This window comes from Epargyreus clarus, unplaced genomic scaffold (genome assembly GCF_041222505.1).
Source record: "Epargyreus clarus isolate Ecla_fem2 unplaced genomic scaffold, WU_Ecla_fem_2.2 ptg000036l, whole genome shotgun sequence".
NCBI lineage: Eukaryota > Metazoa > Arthropoda > Insecta > Lepidoptera > Hesperiidae > Epargyreus > Epargyreus clarus.
Genome location: NW_027332241.1, coordinates 6,850,501 through 6,868,813, shown reverse-complemented (window position 1 = coordinate 6,868,813; position 18,313 = coordinate 6,850,501). Strand labels below are relative to the sequence as shown.

The 18,313-nt window shown below is 37.0% G+C and overlaps 1 protein-coding gene and 1 pseudogene across 1 annotated transcript in view; both read left to right on the top strand.

Annotated features, from left to right (window-relative positions):
• Positions 1–4,127: 4,127 nt before the first annotated feature.
• LOC140757054 (uncharacterized) lies at positions 4,128–4,202 on the top strand (annotated as a pseudogene).
• A 495-nt stretch (positions 4,203–4,697) lies between these two features.
• Positions 4,698–18,313, top strand: part of ATP7 (copper-transporting ATPase 1) — an 81,758-nt gene continuing 68,142 nt past the window's right edge. Inside the window, exons 1-2 of the mRNA XM_073092603.1 lie at positions 4,698–4,858; positions 16,079–16,241. Coding sequence (XP_072948704.1) covers positions 16,192–16,241 — 50 coding nt within the window. The 5' untranslated portion in view covers positions 4,698–4,858; positions 16,079–16,191. The remainder of the gene's footprint in view (positions 4,859–16,078; positions 16,242–18,313) is intronic.

Here is an 18,313-nt window from a genome sequence, read left to right as displayed (position 1 = left end):
GCTTCAGATGCGCCGCTACCCCAAAGGATTAAGCTGGAATGCCTCGGAAAAGTATGTCTCCCTTATAACTCTTCAAACCAGAACACAGCAGCGCTTAACACTGCTGCTATAACAGAAATAGGTGTGGCGGTGGTGCCGGAGTCGAACCACAAAGGGTTCTACCACCTTCAAAGTGTTCTTCTGTTGCTCTCTCGCACAATTTAGCAATGTTTCTTAGTCAGACGGTTATTTAATTTCTGCCAAAAAATACTATAGTCTGATTCAGAATTAGGTGTCCAAATGTAAACAAAGCAATGTCATTGTCAAAATACGATTACATGTTTGTAAACCTTAATAAATGAACAAGAAACAAAAACTTTAACAAACTCAATAAAAATAAATCTACACACAATTAAACAAACGCGCTATGAAAACGACAAAACATTAGAGTTCGACCACGATCACGAAAATGAATAACATCAACTACGAAACTTAAAAATGGCGGCACAAAAAATGTTTTAGATCCCGATTGTGTTACCATTTACCATTTTAATTTTCTACCATAAACCTTGTTTTTTATTATTATAACTGTATAGAACGAAATTGAGTTTATATAAATATTGGAAAATATGAATTGATCTTAATTTATTTAGATTATTATTTTATTATCGTTGTATTACTTTAATATCGTCAAAAATAGGAAACTACCATTTGAAACATATTTTTTTGATAGTTCAATACCTTTGTTTACATTTTGGACACCTAATTATGAATCGGACTATAGTGTTGGATTATGTATCCTGAAAAGTTGTTTTGTGGTAACTATACGTCAAGTATTTCCCGGATTTGTCCCAATATGTTTTCCGGTATATAGAGTGGTATGACCTTAGAGTTAATGACCATATTAACTAGTTTTTTATAATATAGAAGTAGGAAATGGGCATGCAGTTCACCTGATGGTAAGTCACTATTGCCGCTTCTGGATATCTGTAACCAACCCCAGATAAGATTAGATTCTTATACTATGGCCACAGATGCATTGCTACCTGAGGCAACAAATTGGATTGTCTTGTAAAAGTATGTCTCCCTTACCTTCCCTTACCTTGTCCTTGATTCTGTACAAAAGTGGTAGGGTTTATTAGGGTTCCGTACCTAAAAGGTAAAAATGGAACCCTATTACTAAGCCTCCGCTGTCTGTCCGTCTGTCACAAGGCTCAATCTCCTGAATCGTAGTAGATAGATACTTGATTTTTTTTACGGAATGTGTATAATGGTTGCTATATCAACTAATATTAAAATTAAAACAATCTTGAAAATGAACAGAGGTCGCAGTAAAACAAAACGTTATTTTACGGTATTTTTCGCTTTATCTTTTTAAAATGTAATACGTAGGCGGATCAAATTTGCTCAATGCATTTACTTCTATTTCTGCTATGATAACAAATACTAAAAAAAACTAATGAAAATTTGGTAGTACGGAACCCTCCGGAGGCTATTTCGACTTGCACTTGACCAATTTTTTCTTCTTTTTCCTGTCTCTATCTAATCTAGTCCTTAAATTAAGTTCTTAACGTGGTAACCCTACTTGTCGGATTTTACGCAATCTCCGATAATGTTTGAACGTGCAAATAATTTGTGATCCTGTACAACAGTCGTAAGGTTTATATTGTTTTGTGTACGAGGTATGGAGTGTAGCTATCTGGTAAGTGGTCTTATTGCTTAGCAATCGGTCTAGTGTTGTACGTGTATCGATTTTATTTTGTCGATAAATTTTGGAGATGTCGATAAAAGTGGGCTTGGTTATATTTTCGTTCTATGATGAAGGAATTGGTGGGGCCTTTCGTGGTTTGACTCTGAAGGCACCACCACCACACCTGTTTCTGCCTTATAACCTAAAGACCCTAAGGTTCCTAGATAAGGTATTTGTCCCTAAGGTTGACTGGGAGAAAATGCTATTTAGCATTAAGTCCGCCTTTTGCACCACACTGTTTTTAACATGGTCAATAAAGAGTAAATAAATAAATAAATAACACATGTGTTATGCTGCTGTGTTTTGGTTTGATGTGTGGTAAGGATTAAACACTTATACCAAACATTCTACCTTAGTCCTCTCGTAATTTGTCTGTTTTGTTATCTTTGTCTGCCTCACGTTTAGAAGAACTTAAATTTTCTTTAGGGTTCATTATAGATCGTTTGCTAACTGCAATAATTTTTTGTCTATCAAAAATTGAAAATGTACAGATTTCGCCTTCCTAAATTTCCTTACGCTTTTTTTTTTATAATATGCAGCATGCAGTCCATCTGATGGTAAGTGGCTACTACCGCCCATGGACATCTGTAATCAACCCCAGATAGGATTAGATATTCCTACCTGAGGTCGGTCACAGATGCGCCGCTACCCCTGAGGACTAAGCTGGAACGCCTCGGAAAAATCTGTCTCCCTTACCACACCCTTCAAAACGGAACATAGCAGCGCCTAACACTGCTGTTATTAGGTACAAATAGGTGTGGCGGTGGTGCCGCTGGAGTCGAACTACAAAGGGTTCTACCACCTTCAAATTGCCGCTTATTGCCTACGTATCGTGTAAATAGGCGTTTTTAGCTACTTAGGTCGTCTGCTAAAACTGCCGCGGCTACTCGTTCGCGTGTTTGTATTGAAAAATAGTATGAGCAAGTCACAGGCACAACCTCACAAGAATTCTATCTGTCGTGGATGCAATGAACACACATAGAGACAAATGCACAAATACCCAGACCCAGAAAAGTGATCTAAATTAATTCTTTTGATATCTGTCCGACCGGAAGTCGAAGGACGACGAAGTGGGATGTCATACCCCCCGGGTCTCACATACGCTAAGGCAATGTCAACATAAGGGCGGTGGGCATGGAATTTCGGGTCTCGAGGGTCACCTCTTAGCCCGGGCAGATTCTCAGTTGGTGAATACCCCCCGGATTCTTGATATTTATTCATAATAATAAAATGTTATTTAAAACATTATAACATAATAAAAAAATATATCATCCCACTGTTAAGTGGGTGGTTCGGTACTTATGCGGATAACTCGTACTTGCTTCGGCAGTCATCATCATCATCATCATCAACCTATTACTGTCCCACTGCTGGGCACGGGTCTCCTCTCAGAATAGAAAGATTAGGCCATAGTCAAACGCGCTGGCCAAGTGCGTATTGGTAGACTTCACATACCTTTGAGATTATTTTTTTTATATCTCTCAGGTATGCAGGTTTCCTCAAGATGTTTTCCTTCACCGTTCAGCAAGTGATAATTAATTTCTAATACGCACATAACTTTGAAAAGTCAGAGGTCTGTCTGGTCTGGCCTGGGATTTGAACCTCGATCGAGAGGCAGTTTCTTTTTTTTTTTTTTTTTTTTCATTTATTTAATAAAGAAGACTTACAAAATAAACATAATTTGAAATCTGCCAAACTGTAGGCCAGTTTGTCGGCAGTACACATCCAGCTCTCGTGGTCCTCATATAACAAGTTACACACACGATTACAATTGTCTCACTCCACACAGATCTTACATAAAGTTATAAAATATATAAATACTCTTATTACTTACATTTACTCGCGTTACATATAATAATATCATAATTATCAGTGATACAGATGTGCTTTTTAAATATAGTAGGTATGGCTTTAATAATCTTATATAAAATTCGCGTGCCGCAATGTTAGTTACCGTACCTCTCCGAAACGGCTCCACCGATTTTCATCAAATTTTATATACATATTCAATAGGTCTGAGAATTAATATTGTAATCACACACACCTGTACCACTGGACAATTTCAAGGACACATAGACAGGTAGTGTTTGCGGAGGATGCTTTTCAGTTGCGCTTTAGACATGGTTTCGTCAAGTATGTCTGCCACTTCATTACAAAATGTTGGAGTTACCCATTGTCTTGTACGTCGACCAAAATAATTATTAACTTTAGGAACTACAAACTTTGTTTTTTGGGTATGTTGACGTTTAGGCCGGCTGTATTGTTTTATTTTTTTATGTGCTAGTTTTCTAAATTGCTCTAATATAATTATGGATTTTACTTTCTTATCTACCGGGACAATTTTGCAAATTTTAAATAGTTTTTGATGATCGTCTTAACCACTAGACTATCACTACCACACTGCTTCGGCAGTACATATACTAAAATTGGAACGATACAGAGAAGATTAGCATGGCCCCTGCGCAAGGATGACCGAAAGTCGAAGCCGGAACCCCCCTGCACGTCACTCCAGTATGGTGACCACTGCGCCGTGGGTCGACAAAGTACAACCGTCGCCCATAGGTTAGTAAAGATTACTCACTCCTAACAAGAAAATGTACCCAGGTTTGAGAATTGAAATAGTTGCGTAAAAAACGTTTTGCCACATCTCCGTGCCAAAATGCCCCTAAAATATTTGAAATAATTATTTATTTGTTATGTAAATTACGCAGTATTAGTTATTTATTCGTAAATTTTCTCTAAGAATGTTTTTATTTGTCAAGAATTAAAAAAAATAACTTACTAATAAGCCTTTTGTGGCTTCATTCAATTTCAAGGCGGCAAAGTATCTTTACTAATCTATGCCGTCGCCCTTCAACTAGCGCACATAACAATGACGTGAACATTTATCGATAACAAATATCGATAGTTCCGTATCGACACAACCCATCCCTATGCCTTATTACACGGAGTGCACACCGCTCTCCATTCACAAGCCAGTGGCTTGTGAGCCAGTACTCAACAGCGTTTACGAAATAAAGACGTGTAACGAGCGCGCGAAACTTGTGACAATTCCGAATTAAAAAGTAAAATCATTTACGCGGGAAATAGTGGTTTTGTGTTTTATCTGTGGTTTAGTTAAAGTAATTAGTAGGTATATAGTAATTAGTGTTTGTGATGTGTTGTGTATCGAAAGTTTTGTTTCTTGTCTTCCTTTTTTAGTCTTAAGTTGTTTTTGCTTAACGATTGTGCATTCAATTGATTTAAATCCGCGTTTTTTTTTTATTTATTTAAAATTGATTTGACGACCCGCGTGGCGGAGCGTTCACCATGCCGGTCTGACGCGCAAAGGGTCCCGGGTTCGATCCCCGGCCAGACAGATTTCTAAATGATGAATTTAGATTTCTGATTCTGGGTCTGGGTGTTTGTGTATGTGTCTATGTGTGTGTCCATAGCACCTACTACCACCACTAGAAATCATAGTGTAGAAAGCGTTTAAATATTTCTGATACTACGGCGGTAAATTGAGATTGATAGGTTTAAAAAATCGAATTTATTTAATATATGTATTTTTCTTATAAATTGATGTCTAAAGGGTCTAAAGGTTTTTAGGGTTCCCTACGAAAAGGGTAAAAACGGAACCCTAACCTAAGCCTCTGCTGTCTGCCTGTCCGTCTGTTCGTCTGTCAAAGAGCTCTATCTCTTTAACTGTATATAACAGATATTGATATATGCTATTTTATTTTGAAAAAAAAATGTAAAGGAATTTTTCGTTTATAAATAAAATCGTCAAGATCGATCAAGATCAAGAAAATAATAAATTTTATTCAGTTTGTAAAAAAGATAGATTTTACGTCTTAGATAAATTAATAAACGTTTATTTTACGAAATAGATTAAAATAGTCAAAGGATAATTAATACAATAGATTAATTGCTTTATTAATAATAACCTAATTTTGCCTACGAAAGATAAAAATTTGCCAATTTTCTACTTCTATATTTTAAAAAACAGAAGTCATTACTAACATCGCATTATGTACATAGTATCTTTGACATATTCGTGTTGTCTGTACGTACATACCTACATTAATAATAGGAAAACTGGTTTTGATATAAATAGAATAAGAAAAGTTACAATAAAAGTCAAGAACGCAATCCAAAAAGTAGTTTGAATGTCAAAGCGTTTATATTATTTACGTTTGTCTATGACCAGTGGTTCCCAAACTTTATTTCATAAAATAGAAGAAGCAAACAAATCCACTATACAGTCAACCTGATAGTAAGTGGCTACTGCCCCCCATGGACATCTGTAATCAACCCCAGATAAGATTAAAGTCCTTCCTGAGTGCAACCACAGATGCGTTGCTACCTAAGCTGGAAAGTGTCGGACAAGTATGTCTTTCTTACCACACTTCAAACCAGAACACAACAGCGCTTGACACACTTCAAACCAGAACACAACAGTGCTGTTATAACAGAAATAGGTGTGGCGTTGGTCCCGCCGGATTCCAGTCACAAAAGGTTCCACCACCTTCAAAGCTTTTCGTTGGGCCCCTTAGTGGTTGCTCAAATTGACTACGTGTCTTGATTTCGCATTTGGGACAGTGCTTCTCAAACATTGTGACAAGAGGCTTCAGTTACAAGTGCTTCCCAAACTGTTTGGTTAGGGACCCGTGTACAAGGGTAGAATGTCTTGATGATTATGACTAAGACGCCGCTCGAAACTAATTATTCGTTACGATAAAATAAAACAAACCTTACTTAACAGATACGTAATTATTTCGAAGAGGATTTTCCTCTTAACAAAGTAAAAAATTGTGTGATATTGTATATCCGTTTGTAATTGATGTTATTTCCCAGTAATTACTCATACGGTATGTTTATCTTAAGTTAATATGTGTGAACTTAAACTGCTATCTTATATATAAAATTCTCGTGTCACAATGTTAGTTACCGTACTCCTCCGAAACTGCTTTACTGATTTTCACCAAATTTTATATGCATATTCAGTAGGTCTGAGAATCGGCTACTATCTATTTTTCATACCCGTAAGTGGTAAGGGTTGTTCACCCATAACATTTTTTATTTATATGGCAACACAACGTTTACCGGGTCAGCTAGATGTTTATAAATAGTTTGAACTTATTTTTAAAAGTAAGAACGATAACATATAAATATGCGTCGAATAGATAACCTCTCTTCTTTGGAAAGTCGGTTAAAAAAGAGAACTTGGTGTATTTACGTCAGAAATCTTAAAATAAAATACGAAATTAAAGATCGGTCAAATGTGATGTGGCTTGTTGCAAGTTCTGTCAACAGATCACATGACATCATCATCATCATCAGATGACATGTACCTCCAAACAATTTAAATCACGCTAATCACCGAAACCGCTAACCGATTTTAATGAAATTTTGAACCTAATAGGTGGCGTTGTGATCGATTTATGAAGTTTTACTTCTTTTGGGGCGTATGGAAAAAATATTTATGACAAAATTAGTAACTTTAAATATTTACTTTTTATGAAAATATTATGTATATAAGAAAACACACTGATACGCTTGAAAAAAATAGTAACCACCATAACTTTAATACTAGAAATAGAAATAAATTAGCAATTCTTAAACATAGATTATATAAGGTGGCTAGATCTTTCATGGATTGTATTCGCTACTACAATAAAATACCCGACCACATTTTGAATACAGAAAAAAAGTTCAAACATGTCGTTAAACAAACGCTATGTAAAAAAGCGATTAATAAACTAAGTGATTATTTGACGGTGTGGTCTTAAGTAGTTCCAGCTCCACATGTACCATTCGGTTAATACATTGTAAAAAACATTTTTTTTAAAGATGTGTGTTATGGAGTTTCTTTCGCCGCTTCTTCTCCATAACGAAACACATTCAAAAAGTGCTCCGTAAAGAACCTATTTTTGTATAGAAAAAAAATGTTTTAATTTGATTTATGTATGATATGATGTGTCACGATATGATGACATGACGTGACATGACACGATACGATCCGATATGATACATACCAAACATTTTGCATTTTTTTTAATATACTATAGTTTCACTTCTTAGGCGTGTACAAATTGATACATGCATTCTTTTAAATTAAATACACTAAAGAAGTAGCTCCTGAAAATTCAGGCTTCTAGCTTCATATACAACCAAGTTACAGGGGGTCAAAAATGGGCTGAATTGCTTCGAGAAAAGAATGGTACGGCCGTGCCACTATTTTTTGGCTCGACTTGGAGGAGGCACTGCCGTGCCTCCAGATAACTTCTTAATTGTGTCGAACCACACGGGGCTTTTTTGTGCTGGGACAACATCTGTGGTCTGACATACTATGTCTCCTGCGGATATTTTTTCCTGTTATTCCTATTAAACGCGTCGCCTAGTCAATTTCATCATCATCATCAACCTATTACTGTCCCACTGCTGGGCACGGGTCTCCTCTCAGAATGAGAAGGATTAGGCCATAGTCCACCGCGCTGACCAAGTGCGTTTTGGTAGACTTCACATACCTTTACGATTTTTTTTTATAAATCTCTCAGGTATGCAGGTTTCCTCTCAATGTTTTCATTCACCGTTTAAGCAAATGTTAATTAATTTTAACACGCACATAAATTTGAAAATCAGAGGTGCGCGCCTGGGATTTGAACCTCGGACCCCTCGATCGAGAGGCCGCGTTTCTTAACCACTAGGCCCTTATCACTTGTCCCTGTAGTTCCGGGACCAGAATAGGGCTACGGTATCCCCTGCCTGTCGTAAGAGGCGACTAAAAGGGGCTTCCGGGGTTGCGGGCGGCAAGAGTGGGAGCTCGAACCGCCCGGCAGCGACCCCGGGAAGGACGGCGGTATGTGTGGTCGCATACCGTCGTGAATAACAGACGTCGTGGCGAGTGGCATGCTCACCTGGACGGAGCCCGACGGGGCAACGCGCTAAGAGGACTCCGGTTGCGTTCCTCCGGAGATCCCGGAGTCCTTTACGCAAGAATACCTTTACGGTAAGAATCCCACATAACTCTGTGTCGCTCCCACGGCACCGGGTACCTTTCGAAGGTTTCCCCCTCGTTAACAAAAAAATAAAATAAAGAAGGCCCTTATCACTGCTAGTCAATTTATTAAAAGTCAATTAGGCACTCGATTAGCCAGGCAGTGTTGTCTCAACGATTCTGTTTATTGTATATAAGAATAAAACCAATAGTATGTCTATTGTCTGAAGTATTGAACAATAGCTGAACAAATGCAGTTTAGTTAGCAATGTAAATATTGCAACAATGATGTTATTGTAACATTCTAAATGCGTTGGGTTACGTTATGTCGGCTTTGCCGGCTTTTGAAACTGATTCTTATAATATAGCAGACGAGCATGCAAGCCAATTGATGGTAGGCTATATTCGGTATCCCCTGCCTGTCGTAGGAGGCGACTAAAAGGGGGGCTTCCGGGGTTGCGGACGGCAAGAGTGGGAGCGCGAACCGTCCAGCAAATGACCCCGGGAAGGACGGCGGTATGTGTGGTCGCATACCGTCGTACACACTACATGGTGTGGGAGGAGCGAAAACTGCTCCCCCAGGGTAGAGCCCGTTGGGCATCGCGCTTGGAGGGCTCCGGTTGTGTTCCGTTGGAGATCCCGGAGTTCTCCAACAAGCGTTGAGGACGGCCACCGGGGGGGTTTTAGTGCGGTAAAAATCCCACATTACCCGGCGTCGCTCCCACGTCGTCGGGTACCTTTTGAAGGTTTCCCCCTCGAGAAAAAAAAAGGCTATGCAGCCCGTGAACATCTGCAATTAACCCAGATAATATTAGATTCCTACCTGAGGTCGGCCACAGATGCGCTGCTACTCCTGAGGACTAAGCTGGAATGCCTCTGAAAATTATGTCTTCCTTACCACACCCCTTAAACCAGAACACAGCAGCGCTCAACACTGCTGTTATTAGACAGATATAGGTGTGGCGGTGGTGTCGCCGGAGTCGAACCATTAAGGGATCCTCTCCTCTTTTAAAGGTGGTAGTACCCTCCGTGGTGTGAAGCGTGTAGTAAGGGAGACATACTTATCCCAGGCATTCCAATTAGTCCTCTCAGATCCAATTAGATCTCAGGTAAGAATCGGATCTTATGTGGTTGATTACAGATGTCCATAGGCGGCAGAAGCCACTTACCATCAGGTGGACTGCATGCTCGTTTGCTTCTCCTATATTATCAGGAAAAAACATACTGACTCTACCACCTTCAGCACCAGATCTTAAGCAAAGATAATTTGGGCAAATTTTACTCCAAAAATACTTAGGGTACAGACGTAAAACACAAAAAACGCCAGCCAATCACGAACCGTTACAGTGAAGGGCAATTCGGGTTGTTATCGGTGTAACAAAGTAAATATTTGGGAACACGATATTCGATATCGCCTCTACAAATAATGATAAGCCGATATCTCAACCCTAATGTAGATATCTAATTTGTACAAATATATTTAGGAGCTGTCTATTTCGTATTTCTACTTTATCTATTTATATATTTTATAGCTGACTCGGCAAACGTTGTGTTGCCATATAAATAAAAAAAATGTTAAGCGTGAACAACCCAATATTTATGACAAAATTAGTAACTTTAAATATTTACTTTTTATGAAAATATTATGCATATAAGAAAACACACTGATACGCTTGAAAAAAATAGTAACCACCATAACTTTAATACTAGAAATAGAAATAAATTAGCAATTCTTAAACATAGATTATGCAAGGTGGCTAGATCTTTCATGGGTAACTGTATTCGCTACTACAATAAAATACCCGACCACATTTTGAATATCACAGAAAAAAAGTTCAAACATGTCGTTAAACAAACGCTATGTAAAAAAGCGATTAATAAACTAAGTGATTATTTGACGGTGTGGTCTTAAGTAGTTCCAGCTCCACATGTACCATTCGGTTAATACATTGTAAAAAAACATTTTTTTTAAAGATGTGTGTTATGGAGTTTCTTTCGCCGCTTCTTCTCCATAACGAAACACATTCAAAAAGTGCTCCGTAAAGAACCTATTTTGTATAGAAAAAAAATGTTTTAATTTGATCATATCATAATGATGTGTCACGATATGATGACATGACGTGACATGACACGATACGATCCGATATGATACATACCAAACATTTTGAATTTTTTTTAATATACAATATACAATATCATACTATAGTTTCACTTCTTAGGCGTGTACAAATTGATACATGCATTCTTTTAAATTAAATACACTAAAGAAGTAGCTCCTGAAAATTTAGGCTTCTAGCTTCATATACAACCAAGTTACAGGGGTCAAAAATGGGCTGAATTGCTTCGAGAAAAGAATGGTACGGCCGTGCCACTTTTTTTTTGGCTCGACTTGGAGGAGGCACTGCCGTGCCTCCAGATAACTTCTTAATTGTGTCGAACCACACGGGGCTTTTTTGTGCTGGGACAACATCTGTGGTCTATTTTTTCCTGTTATTCCTATTAAACACGTCGCCTAGTCAATTTCATCATCATCATCAACCCATTACTGTCCCACTGCTGGGCACGGGTCTCCTCTCAGAATGAGAAGGATTAGGCCATAGTCCACCGCGCTGGACAAGTGCGTATTGGTAGACTTCACATACCTTTAAGATTTTTTTTATAAATCTCTCAGGTATGCAGGTTTCCTCACGATCTTCTCCTTCACCGTTTAAGCAAGTGATAATTAATTTCTAATACGCACATAATGAATGTTAATTAATTTCTAATACGCAAATAAATTTGAAAATCAGAGGTGCGTTCCTGGGATTTGTACCTCGGACCCCTCGATCGAGAGGCCGCATTTCTTAACCACTAGGCTATCACTGCTAGTCAATTTATTAAAAGTCAATTAGGCACTCGATTAAGCAGACAGTGTTGTCTCAACGATTATGTTTATTGTATATAAGAATAAAACCAATAGTATGTCTATTGTCTGAAGTATTGAACAATAGCTGAACAAATACAGTTTAGTTAGCAATGTAAATATTGCAACAATCATGTTATTGTTACATTCTAAATGCGTTGGGTTACGTTATGTCGGCTTTGCCGGCTTTTAAAACTGATTCTTATAATATAGGAGTAGCAGACGAGCATGCAGTCCACCTGATGGTAGGCTATGCAGCCAGTGAACATCTGCAATTAACCCAGATAATATTGGATTCCTACCTGAGGTCGGCCACAGATGCGCTGCTACTCCTGAGGACTAAGCTGGAATGCCTCTGAAAATTATGTCTTCCTTACCACACCCCTTAAACCAGAACACAGCAGCGCTCAACACTGCTATTAGACAGATATAGGTGTGGCTGTGGTGTCGCCGGAGTCGAACCATTAATCCTCTCCTCTTTTAAAGGTGGTAGTACCCTCCGTGGTGTGAAGCGTGTAGTAAGGGAGACATACTTATCCCAGGCATTCCAATTAGTCCTCTTAGATCCAATTAGATTTCAGGTAAGAATTGGATCTTACGTAGTTGATTACAGATGTCCATGGGCGGCAGAAGCCATTTACCATCAGGTGGACTGCATGCTCGTTTGCTTCTCCCATATTATCAGGAAAAAACATACTGACTCTACCACCTTCAGCACCAGATCTTAAGCAAAGATAATTTGGACCAATTTTATCCAAAAATACTTAGGGTACAGACGTAAAATACAAAAAACGCCAGCCAATCGCGAACCGTTACAGTGAAGGGCAATTCGGGTGGTATCGGTGTAACAAAGTAAATATTTGGGAACACGATATTCGATATCGCCTCTACAAATAATGATAAGCCGATATCTCAACCCTAATGTAGATATGTAATTTGTACAAATATATTTAGGAGCTGTCTATTTCGTATTTCTACTTTATTTATTTATATATTTTATAGCTGACCCGGCAAACGGTGTGTTGCCATATAAGTAAAAAAATGTTAAGCGTGAACAACCCTTATCACAGGGGTATGAAAAATAGATAATAGCCGATTCTCAGACCTACTTAAAGTAGGCATATAGAATTTGGTGAAAATCGGTGAAGCCGGTACGGTAGAGTACGGTAACTAACATTGTGACACGAGAATTTTATATATAAATGAGTAACTCAACTTTAATCAAAAATATCTTACAATATAGCTACAAACTACATGTATACTTTTTTTAAAAAGAATACAATACATTAGAACAAGTTTTAAAAACAAGTATTTTAGTAACGTTATTTGTTTTTCGTGTATTCATGTCAAAAAACCCCTTCATTTGGAAATTATTTTACTGAATCCTGGGGCGATCGCCATATTGGATTTAAAATGACATTACGAAGTGTCATCCAAATCAAACATGTATAAAAGTTTCGGCTCAATCGGTTGAGGGTAACTGCTTTAAAATTATTTACTCCCCTCACATACATACAGACTAACAAGGTAAGTTAAAAGCTTGCACAAAAACAAAGGAATCCGAATTTACGTAAGCCTCACTACGGGCACGATGTCACAACAGACTAATGTAGAGCAGTGATTTTCAACCTTTTTAGTACGACAACCTTGATATATAAAAAAAAACTAGTAGTGCCCGCGGCTTCGCCCGCATTTTAAAGACATACATAAAACGCAAAATTTGTACATGCATTGGAATGACAGTAGTGCCATCTGTCGAAAATTGGTCTGATCAACTCCCAAACCCTCGTTCTCGGCTCTTGGACAACAACTTTCCTAAAGATCATCACTTGATCAAATGCATAGTTTCCGATTCTATAACTACTTATGAATTAAAAATTAATTAAAAGAACCTTTTCCCACGGACTAAATTGTGAATCTAAACCATTCTCAAGTCCCCTTGAACACACACAAAATGTCATCAAAATCAGTCCAGTGGTTTAGGAGGAGTTCAGTGACATACACACACACATAAGAAATATGTGTATAAAGATTTTGCGACCCCCATCATTATAGTTTCTAAATCCGTAAAATATTTTTATTTGTTTTCAGAATTAGGCATTAATTAAATGTATAATCTAGTACCTAGAAATCCATAGTAAATATTATCGTTAACTTATTTATTTTTTACTGAGGCTTGGGGGAAACCCCGGGGGTGTACGACCCGAAGTAGTAAAGTATCTACAAATTTCATTTATATTTAATATGTCCTAAACTTTTTATTATATTTAATTTTTTTACTGAAATCACCCCTTAGGGGCTCGTAACCCACATATTGAAAAAACGCTGATCGAGAAGCTTCCTACCATGCTCTGGTATTAACTGTTGCATAATGTGAAACTTATTACCTTTTTCTAGTATCCACACAGTTATTGCAATTGCAATATTTACTAGTGTTGGTGTCAATTTAAACGATTGCAAATTTTTACTGAGACCTCCCAACTCCCTAGGGGTCCGCAACCCAGAAATTGAAAAACTGAGCGAATTATTAGGATATGCTGTTCTGGCCTGTACCCTTAGTAAGAGGTTTTACGTTTTTATCAAGATGACTGTTTTTGTATTTCTTTACGTATGTCCCATATATTTCCAATCAGTTCTGATACAGTCCACTAGGGGCGCTGATTGGAAATTAATTGGCTAATACGTAAAAAAATACAAAAACAGTCATTTTTTGTATAAACGTAAAAACTCATACTAAGGGTACTGCTTTAAAATGTTGAATGAAGTGAAACCAACTAACTTTTAACTATCAAGGTAGTTACTAACCATTTCTCGAGATCGTAACAACTTTCACTCTTACTCGAGCCGATCACGTGGTAAACGTAGTACCTACTTACATACATAATGTAGTAAAAACTGTATGAATAAAGCAAGTAAGAATTATTTGATTATAAATTATTACGATATACACGTATAATACACATAATTTATATGTGTTTTAAAATCTTATACTTCATTAATAACGTTGTTTGTGTCCCATCCTGAGCATACTTTGCAATGCAAATGTTATTCTTTATTCTTTCTTTTTTTTTTTTTTTTAAATTTTCGCCCCTAAAGATGTAAAAATTTCACCTGAATAAGTGATGTTTTGGCCTATGTCATGTCGAGAAGTAAGTGTTGAGAGTAAATTTATAATGTAGAGTTTAAATAGAGAAAAAAGTGTTTACATAATTATTTAAAATTATTTAAAAGAAGTTACACTTCTTAAGCATATTTGAAAAAATAAAAAATAGTACATGTATCGACGTGTCCACGCGGTAAGAGTAAACATATTATACATGAGAAAATATTACGAAATTATCACAACGTCGTATCGTATCGTATTATATCCCAAAAGATCTGCAAACTTGCAATATTAACTAGTCTTATTGACTATTTTATTTTTATGTCTGCGAAAAATCACTATCAAAATCACATTAATCAACCACAAAGAAGTCTTCAATAATTAAAACATAACTTTCTGAGTTATAAAAATGTATACGATATCAAAATTCGCAAACAAACAAAAATAGTCGTTATTTTTGTGCTCGGTGAAATCTTAAAAAAATTGTTATCAAAATGTGATATCATGACGTGTTTTAAGCAGTTGGTTTTTCCGTCCTATTGTGTTTCAAGCAAATCTGTTGATATTTATATGTAATATATTTTACTCCAATGCGGAGGGTAATGTTGTTTGGGCGTATGTATGTATGTGTCATTCTGTGTCACGCTGCAGCACAAACGACTTGACGGATTAACATATGAGGTGTCGTTGGATTCCTCTAAATTGTGGGGGTGACATTGCCTATATTTTTATAGTTATTACTATTGTTTTTTATTTCCGTTTAATTCAGGCATCTAAATATATATAACTCAAAGGTGACTGACTGACATAGTGATCTATCAACGCACAGCCCAAACCACTGGACGGATCGAGCTGAAATTTGGCATGCAGGTAGATGTTATGACGTAGACATTCGCTAAGAAACGATTTTGATCAATTCTACCCCCAAGGGGATAAAATAGGGGATGAAAATATTACTTCGTAACGCGAGCGAAGCCGCGGGCAAAAGCTCGTAGTTCATATTTTATTAGTATTAACATTGTACTTAAAATCCTATGTTAGTAAAATTTGTCATAAATTAAATATTATAATTTGCTAGTTTATAATTATACTAGTATACAATGCTTCAAACATAGGACAGACGGACGGTTAAGTAGATCAGGGTTAGTATAGTCCCCGCCAAACTGCTAATCCGCTCTGAAGTTGTTGCGCGCAGCTGTAGTCATACAATATGCTATGGCGACGCGATTCATTTGTATATTCAGAGCGGACTAGCAGTTTTACGCGGACTATAACAGAAATGATTTGTACATAAATCTAAATCACCTATGAACAACATAGACCGATACAAAACTTTCGACACACAAAATCAATTTGTATTAGATCCAGTCACTCTACATTTTACAAAAGTGTGCATAATATAACAAAAGTGTGTGCGTAAAGTGTAAAAGTGTTGTACAATGACACAAGTGTAGTAGCAAAAGTGTGAAGTGAAAATGTTGTCGAGGAATTGCAAGTACCAACGGCTGGACGATGTGGAGTTCGGGTAAGTTCAAGTTTAAATGACTAAAGACCGTTATTAATAATTGATCAATTGATAGATCAATCGCCTACCAAAGATTAAAATTTGATAATTTCTTCATACTATTGTCAAAATTAGATTATTTTTTATTCAATATAAGAGTAGCAGACGAGCAGGCCACCTGATGGTAAGCTACTGCCGTATGGACATCTGTAATCAACTCCAGATAGGATTAGATATTCCTAGCTGAGGTCGGCCACAGATGCGCCGCTACCCCTGAGGACTAAGCTTTTTTTTATAATATAAGAGTAGCAGACGAGCATGCAGTCCACCTGATGGTAAACTACTGCCGTATGGACATCTGTAAACAAACCCAGATAGGATTAGATATTCCTAGCTGAGGTCGGCCACAGATGCACCGCTACCCCTGAGGACTAAGCTGGAACGCCTCTAAAAAGTATGTCTCCTTTACAACACCCTTCGAACCAGAACAGGGCTGCGCTTAACACTACTGTTAATAAGCAGGTCTTATAATCGGCACAGTATAAGGATCTAATTTGCACTGTGTCTTAGGCATTATGGAATAGTTTGATAAGTATCGATAGCTTTAGCGATTAGTACCCGTTATTGATAATCAATCTGTACATTTTTAGAAAATTGACACAAAGGATTGAAATTTGTCAATTTCCAGTATCGCTCGTTATTACTTAGATTAAATATGAATAATGTGAATAATCGCTAAAGCTACTAGTTACTCAAACGATACCCAATGGGTGGTCAGTCTAAAGATTAAGATGGATTAGTTTGTGTATCTCTTACCACACCTTTTCTATATAATGTAATAGCTCAATGAAATAAACTCAGATAAGAATACCTTGACCGACTTTTAAAAACAATTTGACGCTTATAGTAATCAATTTTAGATTTATTTTGCACGTTTCGTATCTTTGCTGATAATTAATGGTGTTATACAACATATAAACTAAACTAAAAAGCACTCATAGCTTAGTGGTTAAGAAACTCGGCCTCTCGGTCGAGCGGTCCGAGGTTCAAATACCAAGCACGCATCAGGCACCTCTGATTTTTCAAAATTATGTGCGTATTAGAAATTAATTATCACTGGTTAAACGTGGGACAGTAATGGGTTGATGATAAGGATACGACATATATACTTACATACAATCATACATACAACAGTTAAGTAGAAGGCTATTAATATGGTAGAGCTCTTTGTGATTTCGGAGGCACCACCGCCACCCCTGTTTCTGTTATAACAGCAGTGCAGCGCTGCTGTGTTCTGGTATGAAGGGTGTCATAAAGAAGAGATTCGCCCATTTTTAATAAACAATCTTATCCAATGCTTTGCTTATCAAAGATCTACATTTGACAAACACAAGACATTGTTAAATAATTCAATCTTTGGTAGGTAATCAATTTGGTAGGTAAATCAATGGATTTTTTTTCTGGAATTGGTCTCCAATCCTATATGGGGTTCGTACGGCAGTAGTTTACCTCTAGATGGACTACATGTGCATTTTCTACTCCTATATTAAACAATAATTTTATTTCTATCGTATAATAACAATAAAGTGCTGCTGTATAATTTGTTGTAAGGTACATATAGGTGTCACAATGGTGCCATCACAACAAGGAACCCTTCATGGTCACCTCCATACATTCTGCTCAAAGTCATGTGCAATTATATCGCGTGCTTAAAGGTAAAAGGGCCTATAGCTAAGGGTTAATAGGGATTTATGCTGAAAGGGCACATATTTTTTTTTTTTTGCCATTCGGTTTGAAATTATCTGAAACGTAAAAATTAAAAACGTAAAATTCAGATAATTTCAAACCGAACTAAAATTTTTTTACGTTTCAGATAATTTCAAACCGAATGGCAAAAAAAAATTTTTTTATGTGCCCTTTCAGCATAAATCCCTATTAACCCTTAGCTATAGGCCCTTTTACCTTTAAGCACGCGATATATCTTTAGAAGTAGAAGTATTTATTATAAAACACTTGGAAAATATTAGTTATTCGCCGTACACAACTTGAGCTGTGAATTATCTACGATAAGATAATACACAGATAAATATAGT